The sequence below is a fragment of the Merops nubicus genome, unplaced genomic scaffold (genome assembly GCF_000691845.1).
Source record: "Merops nubicus isolate BGI_N331 unplaced genomic scaffold, ASM69184v1 scaffold2942, whole genome shotgun sequence".
Taxonomy (NCBI): Eukaryota; Metazoa; Chordata; class Aves; order Coraciiformes; family Meropidae; genus Merops; species Merops nubicus.
The window spans coordinates 1-10,842 of NW_008592683.1; the positions used below are offsets into that span (position 1 = coordinate 1).

Sequence of the window (10,842 nt, forward strand, 5' to 3'; positions counted from 1 at the left end):
CGCGCGGCGGTGAGTGCCTCTTCTCTCCCCCCTCAGCGATCGCCCCCCTCAGCCCTGAGGAGATTTTTGGGGTCCCGTCCCCCCGGGAGGTTTTTGGCGGTGCTGAGGTGGCCCAGAGAGCGCGGAGCGTGTCCCTGGAGCTCCTGCCGCTCCTCGGGGGGGCTTCAGCCCCTTCCGTTTGTTCCGAAATGTTTTTTGTGTCCTGATAGCTTCCCCTCACCCCCGTTTTCTTTTTCCCTCCCATGGAAACGAGGTGTAAAACAGTCCTACGGAATAATAGGTTTAAAGAACCTTGGAATATACAGCAGTTTCAGTCAGTGTAAGGGTCGATTTCCTCGATTTTTAGGGATGTGTGCTCTTAAAGCCTCTAAATGCTAAAAATACCTTTTGTCTGCAAATGCTTTTTGTCTGCTTACTTATACAGCGTCTTCATTTATTAAGCATGAGAATAAAAAGATGCGATGCTGTTGAAGGTTATAGCTTCTTATTGTTGCATTTTTTCAGTGGGAAAAAAACATTTTTTTTTGTTCAAAACAGTAGGTATGGTTAATATAAAAGCTACTGATTGTCTGTGTACATAGGTTTTGTTTGGGTCCTTACAAGCGCTTTAAAGGACATAAAAATGTTTTTCTTTCTCTTTAAGGTGCGTGCAAACGGAATTGAACTGGTACCTCTGGTACTTCCAAGCAAGATGAAGATCCCTTCTTTGCTGCTGAGGTTCCCTCGTTGTTATCTCTCTAGAAGACTTTATTTCACACACTTCTGCTTCGCCTCCAGAGCAGATCCCCTGTGCCTTGGATCTCTTGTGCCAGCACACCCCCGTCGTACAAAATGGATGTGCTCATCAGATGGCTTGAGGAGAGAGCTGTGCCAACAGGCAGCTCCTGACCAGCAGACAGAGGAGCTTTCTGACAGAGAACAAAGACTGCTAGACAGACTTTACAGTGGACTAATCCAGGGCCACAGAGCCTGTTTAGCAGAAGCCATTACCCTTGTAGAATCCACTCAGAGTAGGAAGAAGAAAATAGCCCAGGTGCTCCTTCAGAAGGTATTATCCTACCACAGGGAACAAGAAAAGTTAAATCAAGGAAAACCACTTGCCTTTAGAGTGGGTTAGTCCTTTTATGTCTGTCCAGTAGTTGCTTTGATGGAATTACAGCCCTCACCTTTCATTGCTACTCTTGTTCTTTAAGTATTATATTTAAATTTCTTTTGAGTTCTTTAAGTATGGTGTCAGGTCCTTGGTTTCTTGTGTTTTGTAACCAATCTATATCACTGCTGGTGTTCAGTAGAATTATGTCTTGAGCTGGAAAATGCTTTTTAAAAAGCTCTAGATTATTGTTGCTTCATGGGTTTATTTTTTTAATAACCATTATAAGCTGAAATGTTAGGTAGTTTGCAGATTGATAGAGCTCCACTTATGTGGACACCCAGCTGCCACCTCTCATGTGTGTATGAAGGTAGTAAGGATAAGAATTTGGCCATGGGAGTGAGACATGTTTGGTGCTAACCTTAGTTTGTGATTAAAGCTGCTTAGTTGGGTGTTTCAATCATGGCAATAACTTTTATTTGCCCTCTGTGTGATGCTGTGTTAAAGTATGTTTGTTTTCATGTGATGTGTTATTGATTTGATTAACAACATGGGTTTTTTTCATCCTTATGTGATTATTTAGGGTTGTCTGGTCCCCCTGGTGCTGGGAAATCCACTTTCATAGAATGTTTTGGGAAAATGCTTACAGAAAGAAATTACAAAGTGTCTGTGCTGGCTGTAGACCCTTCCTCTAGCACAAGTGGTGGTGAGTGTGAATTTGGGTCAGGTTTCTAATGTGTTGTCAGCTACAGGAGTTTCTCATCTTTGCCAAACTTTGCTCATCATTTTTCTCATCTGTGCCAAACAGGAAAATCTGGGGCCTATAAAAGTAAAACATGAAAAATAAATGGTGTATCAAGTTTTCATTTTTTTCCCTGTGGGATATGAAATTAGGAAATATGTATCAGCATCCTAATTTTGGCAGTTTGCTCTTTTGCAGTGTTTGAATGTTGCCTTTTTTTGTCTGAAACTTTAGAGAGCTGCAGTTTTCCCTCTGTATTTATTTCCCTGTGAGTGAAGGAGAGGGAATTCATTTCTGCTTCAATTTCAGCAGCATTAGTGCTGATTGCTGGTCAGGTAGCATGTGCTAATTAAAACCCTTTTTGTTGACTGATTACAAGGCCTCCTGATGCAGTATCATTGTCCATCTCTCTGACTTGTAGCATGATTTTCTTTTTTTTTCTAAATTTGAAATTCTTCAAAGTTTTATGGCTGTAATTTGCCACTCAATTAAAAAACTGGAAGGAAATTATACCCTGAGCATGCTATGACACTACAGTATCTCTGATGTAAATAATAGAACCTTGATTTTGATCTTTTTCTAATAGGCACCAAAATCTTGAGCCACTAGCAGCTGGATATTCTTATTTGACAGGCTTCATCCAAGAGATCTGTCTTTTCTCATTTCTGGGTGAGGGAGAAGTTTGGGTTTTTTGCACTTTTGAGATGATCTCAGGTGGAATGTTTCAGGTTCTCTGTTGGGTGATAAAACACGGATGACTGAGTTGTCAAGAGACATGAATGCCTACATCAGACCATCTCCAACCAGAGGGACACTGGGAGGAGTGACCAGGACCACAAATGAAGCCATTCTGCTCTGCGAGGGAGGAGGCTACAATGTTGTTCTCGTGGAAACAGTAGGTGTGTGCTTCAGGATTTCTTCTGATTATCCTGCTGTTAACTAACTGCATTCTTTCCTCCTTGATCCTGTTTGTGCTTCACACAGGGTCACTGTTTGAAAATTAATGCCTCTTCTGTCAGTTTTCTGGTGTTGTACAAACTGTTGTGTTTCTGCTTGTCTCTGTTAGTGGGACTTGCTCATGGGGCAGTGCTGGGATCTGTTGTAGTTGCTGTCAGTGTGACTGGGAGTCTGTCATGAAGACTGAACTGTGGCTTTCCTTGCTGCAGGTGTGGGCCAGTCGGAATTTGCTGTGGCTGACATGGTTGATATGTTCATACTGCTGCTGCCACCTGCGGGTGGGGATGAACTACAGGTATGCTGCAGTTTCTCTGCTCAAGTATTGAAAGAGAAAAATAAATCAAATCCAAGATGCAGTATCTGTGTAGAAAGTCCATTTCAACAGTGTTCTGTATATTGCACTATTACTGCAGTCTTTTCAGTGTCTTAACAATTTATTGTGCAGTTGAGGTCTGATAACCCCCCCTTCTGGTTTTGGAAGTATTAGAATGTTACATTTTTATACTCTTTGACTGACTTTGGCCTATTCAGAAGTTATAATTTAAGGCATGAAGTAGGCTGTCATGTAAACTGATATACATATTTAGTCTTCTCATGTCAAAGTAGAGTAGCAACTAGTAGTGGCAGAGGCTGTTGGTACCACTCTGGCAGACACACACACGAACAACAAGCCAGCAAGCCTCACCAGAAACTCACAGAGCTTTTTGACCTGCTTTTTGTGCTAAATGGATGTGTGCCCATCCTCGTGGGCACTGATGGCCTCTCTCCACATCTCCCTCAGGGGATCAAGAGGGGCATCATCGAGCTGGCCGACCTGGTGGCCATCAACAAAGCGGACGGGGACCTGGTGGTGCCGGCGCGGCGCATCCAGGCCGAGTACCTCAGCGCCATGAAGCTGCTGCGCCGGCGCTCCAAGCTCTGGAGGCCACGGGTCAGTGCACCTCCCTGCCCTTTGCTGGGGGATTGGATGTGGCTTGGGTTGGGTTTCGTGGGTGTGCTTGGGTTCTCTTTTTCCCCTCCAGAAAAAAGGCAGGGTGGATGGCTTAGGATTGCTGGCATCTCACCCAGCGATACTAATCTCCCCAGGATCCACTGGGAAAATTTCACTTCTGTTTAGTTTTACACTGGAGTCTCTGCACTGCTGAGAGAGTTGGTAGCTGCTGTTCCTCTTCTGCCTCTGCTCTCATGGTGTGCCTCCTGAAACACTGGTCAAAGCCAGCCCTGCTCCCCACGATTTCTGTCCTGAGCACTAGTAAACTGATTACTGATACCAGGAATGGTAAAAGCTTGTCCTGTTTTCTGTCAACTATGCATGTCTTAAAATACTCAAAAGCTATTTCTCCATCTTTTATAACACTGAAGCCTGTGATTGTATTTGTTCTTTCACTTATTCATGTGTTTTCCTTTATTGCTTTAATTTTCAGAAAATTTTTTATGTAATAAAAGTTCTTGGGCAAGAACCTCATCTACTTGTATATACAATGTCCAGATTATTGGAGTTCTCATTTTGTGGGCCTTTAGTTTTAATGCAGTATTCCATCTATTAAAAGGTTATGGTAAATTATTAAGGAAAGGATTCAGTACTAATTTTGAATATGTGTATATAAAATAATATAAAATAAGCACACACATTCTCAATCCCTTTTTTTATATGAAGGAGGCTTTCTCTACTCTGGTATTAAAATTGGCTCATTAAGTTTAAGTCAACTGGGCTACTTGAGGTTTAGCCATCATTTAGTAGTTTTTATTTCTACATCTGATGAGAGGCCAAGTCAGATAGATGTGACCCAAAAGAACTGCTCAAGACTGGTGAATGAAACAGGTTATCCAAAATCTGTCTCTCTTCCAGGGCTGGCATTGTCTGACAACTAAGAAAATACTGATGTCTAGGGGCTGTATCCTATCTGTTAGGTTGGGGAGAGAGAGACTTTTTGTAAAAACCAGCCTGTTCCATTTAAAAAAATCATGTTGGATGTCTGAAATATTTTTGGCAAAATGAATTCTTAGTCTGGAAAGCAAATGCAAAAAAACCCAGTGGAAGTACCTCCTTTCAGGAATATCTGAAATGCAGAAGAGTAGCTACCAGAATGCATCTCCCAGAACATGTAACTAAATCTCCATCTGAGTTCCTTGGCTTATAAAGTTCTCCTGAATCCCACAGGTGCTGCGCATCTCTGCCAGGACAGGAGAAGGAGTCTCAGAGGTGTGGGATAAAATGGTGGAGTTCCAGGAGCTCATGCTGGCCAGCGGAGAGCTGCTGGCCAAACGGCGCAGGCAGCAGAAGGTCTGGATGTGGAACCTCATCCAGGAGAACATGCTGGAACACTTCCGCACTCACTTGGCAGTCAAGGACAAGATCCCACTGCTGGAGGAAAAAGTCCTCAGTGGTGTCTTGTCTCCTGGGCTGGCAGCCGACCTGCTCCTCAAAGCATTCAAAGATGGTCTCTAATGCACTCTTTTTGTGTAAACATGAACATTAAATACAGTTTTCCTATGTGTGGATTCAAGTGTTCTACTGCAGCAGACATCAACAGGACACCTATGCAGGAGTCAGCAAAAATATACTGTAGGATTCTGTGCTTGCAAAAATCATGACAAATCCAAACTCTCCCTCAGAGATCACTACAGACAGACTGTCTTGGAGCCTTCTGTACATCTGGAATGTGCCTGGTTTGGGGGAGGAGGGGAGAGAAAGGTTTGTGGTGGGGCAGGGTTTTATTCTAATTCTGGGACCATCCTGGAGCAGTTGACACAGCAGCTTTCCATTCTAACAGCACCAGCTGTTGCCAGCATGGATTGCTTTTGCTTTCCACAGTGAGTGACAGCAAGAAGGTTGGACCCCTCCCAGCAGCACCTGATCACAGCCTTAGTTTAAATAAATTGTATGCATATAAATAGAATATAGTGATATTTGGTCCCTGTTTGGAAGCTATAGTTAGTTATTGTGCACCAGGAGGATGGAATTTTAACCATCTCAGTTTCTAAACAGATGTTTTCATACAAAAGCAAAATTTAGGTAGACTTTTTATAAAATGGAGACATCAAACAGAAAAAATGTTTTTCTGTTTTCATCCATGTTTTTCTTTATACTGGAATAATGGAATGATTTGAGGTTTTCTGATCTGACTTGGTTTTTTTGGTTTCAAACAAAATGTGCAGTTGGGTTTGGTTTGGGGTATTTTCCTTCACTTTAGAAGGCATAGCTGCTTTCAACCAAAAGTATATTTATTTTTTTTTTTAGTTCCCTTGAGAACAAATGTAGAAGCAGCATTTTCCTAAGCCATGATCCTAGATAGCACAGCTCATCTGATGCCCAGTAAATATTAAAGTGGAAAAATGCTGATTTTTTGAAACATGGTAGAAAAACCATTAAATAGCTGAAGATTTTGAGAGTCTACTGTTGCCTACATGAATTGACTCTAAAATCAAAACAACCCTGGAAGTGATAATTTTTACAGTCTTGATTTTTCTGGGCACATACATAAAAGCTACAGTGTCTTCAATTTTTATTTTATCCCACTTTCATTTGTTTGGCTTTCTAAGAAGTATTTCACACAATGTTTTGATTTCCAGTAACCTGAGTCTGAGTTTTTGAGATAATTCCAGGATAGCAATGAATTGATTTACTTAAATCCTCTTTTTTTTTTTTTCCTTTGGTTTTTTTTTTCACAATTTTTTTTCCCCCTTCCTTCCTCTCATCCCAATTGTTATAGTTTGTTCCAAATTAAATTTACTTTTTTTCTGCCAGACCTCTGTTTCAGAATTTTGATTCCTGCATAGGTATGATTTGGCAGCTGTCAGAAAAGATGAATGGTTGTAGAAAATACTGAAGATTTTGTATCCTTTGGTTTGTCAAAGTGGTACAAATGAAACAATGCAGAAGAAATCTCAGTACTAGCATTGCAGTTTTCCTCTCATATGTTGGTGTCTGTATAATTGTCCATCTATTTTTACTCTAAAAATATGAAGCGTGATCAGAGAGTAAAAAGCAAACTTCAAAGCAAAGTGAAAATACTTGGTAGTTAAAAGCAATGATCACCATGTATGTTTGTAGTGAAATATTCACAGATAACACTGTGGGGGTTTATGGGATGTTTGTGATAAGAAATTTTGCACCATCGTAGCTGGTTTCCATCACATGAATTGTCAGAACTTCAGTGCTCTGACTTATTCCTCTTTCTTATATTCCACATGCCAAAGGAAAAATTTGGGATTGCTGCAAGCTGTTAGGTAGAAGGAGCTGAAGGGATGTTAGGGGGTGGCAGAAGAACAGTGACTCTGTTAGTGACTCTGTGAGTTGTGAAAAAAAAAATGTGGGACATAGAGTTTCTTCCCTATTTAAAAACAGTCTCTACTGAATATGGCAGAAAATGCCCCAAACCAAGAGCAGTGTCTTCTTTAAAGTGCCCCAAACCAAGAGCAGTGTCTTCTTTAAGACATTCCTTCATCCTTTCAGCTTTAAAAATTAACTGTATTCTGGTGGGACCTAGGAAGAGGAATGACAGTCAGGTGGAAGATGGCTTAATGAGTGGCAACGTTTTAACTGATGAGTTCTTACCTTTTGATAGTCCATTTGTTTCAAGTGACAGTTTTTAAGCAGACCTAATTTGTGCTTATCTGTTAGATCAAACCCAGATTATTGTCATTGCTTGTCAGGGGCTGCTGTTTTCCTTGTCTGTTGTACGTGAGCTGTCAAGCAAGGAAAAGAACCTGCAGCTTTGTTTAAATGATGGCTGCTGGAGCAGAAGATGGTTTACCATTTCTTCAGGATGTTTTCTGGATGCAGAGCTGTCTGTCTGCTCAAGCCAGGGGCCATCATTATTTTCTCATTTTGTTGCTTCTTTTAAAGTATGGTTAATTTACTAATGAGCTCTTAGCAGAAGACAGCACAATGGCTTAAGCAAGTTCTGTTTTCCATTTAGCTGCATTTTTTTCTTCAAGCAGAGCACTGAATGAAATGAGATGTGCCTTCTTTGTGTTCATTTGTGCCTCATGCTTCAGCAGACAGAGAAACACCCTTGTACTGAAAAGGGTCTTCAGAAATGGCACAATAGATAAGGGTCCTTCCTTTGTTCTTCAGGGATTCCCTTACCACACTGAAAAGCTATACCCCACAAACTATGGCCTGAGGCTTCCATGCAAGAGCCAAATCCTTCATTTTATAGGTTGTCAAATTTTGCTATTGCATGTTCTGGAGCCAAGTGCTGCTTAATTAATTGTGCAGTTTCATTTGTGTCCTCATGGGCTGGGGAAATGTATTGTCTTCAACCGAGCTGCAGAGCTTTAGCTCTACCAGCCACAGTTTGGTAAACAATTCAGGATTTCCCAAGGTAAGGGAGAGTATTTCCAGCTCATCATTTCTGGCTCTGTGGGATTAAGTGGAGTAAAACGCATTAAAATGTTGTTCAAGTAAACAGGCTTCTGAAAAAAAAAAGATAGTAAACAAATCTGTTGAGTGGGATGCTGACATACTCTTAGTTGCTAGAGTTGCTAAGTGGCTCTCATGTTAACATTTCCAACCACAGCTACTGCAGAACATCATGAGAAAATGGCAAGATTAAGTCTGTAGCTAGAGGTACAACAAACCGTTGGACAAATTGGTGTGGGAGGTAAGGAGCAAACTTTTCAGACACACAAACTGTTTGTGTGCTACAAAGTCTTGCCAGTTGTATGTAAGTGTGAAACTTTTCCCTAGGTCCTTGGGTCTCACAGCTGGAAAAACAAGTGTGGTGAGATCAAGTGACTTACCCAGGACACTGAAACAGGTCAGTGGAGTATGAGGGTTACAGTTCAGTAGTCTTTACTCTCAGCCCCATATATATTTATGGCCATGTTACTTAAGGTTGAAAAAATGCTCTTAGCAAGTTCATGCTCTCAGTGTGACTTAATCCTTTCATATCTAATCTCTCTGTTGCCAGTGACAGGACGCAGTGACCCTTCCTCGACTACTGCTCTGTTGTAACGTCCTGCTTGAAGTAGTAGAAAACTTTTTCCTTGATTCCTAATCTGCCCTTGTGTTTTGTAAACACAATACCTCTCTTATGCATGCTTGTTCAGCCTTTATGTTCTCTTACATATCATTTATTTGTGAAACCTGCAGTGTTTTGGCTCTATATTTGTGACTCTTGAGATTTTAGGGCACAGGGATTGAACTGAAGAATACTAATGAACATTTTTTTTAACCTTATGCAGTTCCCTTCCTAAAGTTTTCTTTCTTAATGTGGCAAGACTCAGTTTTTGACTTGCTCTGTGTTAGTGTAAACATACTTCTTTCCCCTTTACTTTTCCTTGCCCAGAGTGCTCCGTTGCTCCCTCCTTGGATGTGCAGTTGAGAAGTAACATTATCCGTGAGTTAAAATGAGAAATATTTTTACAGAGCTCAGTCCTTCCATAACTATTACTGCTGGACTAATCTAAACCAGGTACAATTTGAAGAATGAGCAAACAGAAGTTCAGGATTTGTTCAATCAACAGTTCACAGGTTGACTAGCAACAGGGCTCCTCTCCCAAAACCTAGCTCAGATACTTTAAGTTCACATTCCTTACAGTTTATTATTAGAACATCAACATGATTTGTGGATGGAGAATAAAATTTTCAAAATGAAGAACTCATAAGCAATTACAGCACCTATTTAGAAGGGGAGTGTGATAGGTGTGTTCTGGCCCCTGCTGCCATGCCAAGGTCTGGTTCAGCTGGTGAACAAACAAGGAAGAGAGGGGCTGGCATTCGTGGTGGTCTCTGGGGAAGGTACATTATAGTACAGAAGTGAGTTCCTTCTGGATGTTAGCTACTACCTTCATTTCCTCTTAGGTTTAGATCTCTTTCACTGGCAGAGTAGCATAAAAAAAGCTTTAGTTCTACACCTTTATCAATATTTGAGTAATTTTAAAACTTAACCAGGGATTAAGAATATTTTTGCTTTGCCTCTTGTATTGAAAGTGACTATTCTAACCTAAGGATAATAACCCGAGGTGCCTGAGCTGCCCTGCACTGTGGCAGGCTGCAGTGGCTGGGGGTGCACAGTGCAGGTCCATGAAGATCCTCCCTGTGGCTGCATGGCTCGTGGCACTGCAAAGTCACCCTGCTGCAGGTCCCTCTCAGCCCTGAATCCACGACACAACCATCCTGTTTGTAGTCCTCTAATTGCAACCAGCAGAAGACAAGAGTAACGTTGGGTTTGTGACTTGTTGCTTAGCAGCAGCGATCAACAAAAGTACAACCTTTTCTTCTGCTGTAACCTGGGTGAACCCGGGCTGGGGCAGAGCTCAGCAGCAGAAGGCAAAGATTTCTGAAGTCGTGTGAGGCTGCAGCTCAGTGTCTGTTAGCAGCAGCTGAGGGAAACCATCTCTCCTTGACCTTGTCGTTACCTTTGCCCTTTAGTCTTCTTTCTTTTCATCAAGTCTTAGAAGAAAACAGGCACCAGCCTAGGGAGGTGTGGAGGATGGGAAGTGGAGAGGCTGTATGGAGCCAGCTCTGCTGAGATGTATCCTGCCACTTACAGGGAAAGGAGCTGAGCTGGTTCCCAGGCTGTGGTCTCAGACCCTCCTTCTGGAGAAACAGACTTCAGCCCTCACAGTAAAGATTATTCTTACTTAGAGAAGCGTTCCCACTGTTTTGGAGTAGGCAAAATAATCCACAGAGGGGAAAAGAGGTTAGGGTGCTAAGAATTTCCTGCTTGACTTTTTTTTTAGGAGGGATATCACAAACTTAACTAGAAGAGATATTAAATAAGATTGAAATCTGCACTGAGTCTAGATGGGAAGACAATCTTTTCCTTTTTAAAAAATAGCTAATCAAATCTGGGCAAAGCCTGTAAGATCAGTGCAAAGAGGAAGTTGCTTGTTTCACCTGACTTCTAAACTCTAAGCTGTTAGGCTAACTGGACAAAGAATCTTTAGTGATATCACACACTGCAACAATTAATACACCTTATAAAGTCAGGAGCTTGGAGTAGGAGCTCTTACTGTTCCTCAGATGCTTGTCTTTTACTTCTGTCTGGATCCTGGGAAGAAACAGCTAAACGTTTGTATACTTTTTCTGCCAAACATGTTA

General features: G+C 41.6%; 1 protein-coding gene across 1 annotated transcript; it reads left to right on the forward strand.

Moving 5' to 3' along the window:
• The first annotated feature begins 691 nt into the window (after positions 1–691).
• Positions 692–5,238, forward strand: MMAA (methylmalonic aciduria (cobalamin deficiency) cblA type). The gene is made up of 6 exons (XM_008935212.1): positions 692–1,112; positions 1,674–1,796; positions 2,561–2,731; positions 2,999–3,084; positions 3,571–3,720; positions 4,951–5,238. The coding sequence occupies exons 1-6, from the start codon at positions 692–694 to the stop codon at positions 5,236–5,238; spliced, it is 1,239 nt and encodes a 412-aa protein (XP_008933460.1).
• Positions 5,239–10,842: the final 5,604 nt, after the last annotated feature.

Bases quoted from the DNA above. Each gene is read 5' to 3' on its own strand.
- MMAA (XM_008935212.1), top strand. From the start codon at position 692: ATGAAGATCCCTTCTTTGCTGCTGAGGTTCCCTCGTTGTTATCTCTCT. The intron at 3,085-3,570 runs GTATGCTGCAGT...CATCTCCCTCAG, and splicing joins CGGGTGGGGATGAACTACAG to GGGATCAAGAGGGGCATCAT. The intron at 3,721-4,950 runs GTCAGTGCACCT...TGAATCCCACAG, and splicing joins CCAAGCTCTGGAGGCCACGG to GTGCTGCGCATCTCTGCCAG.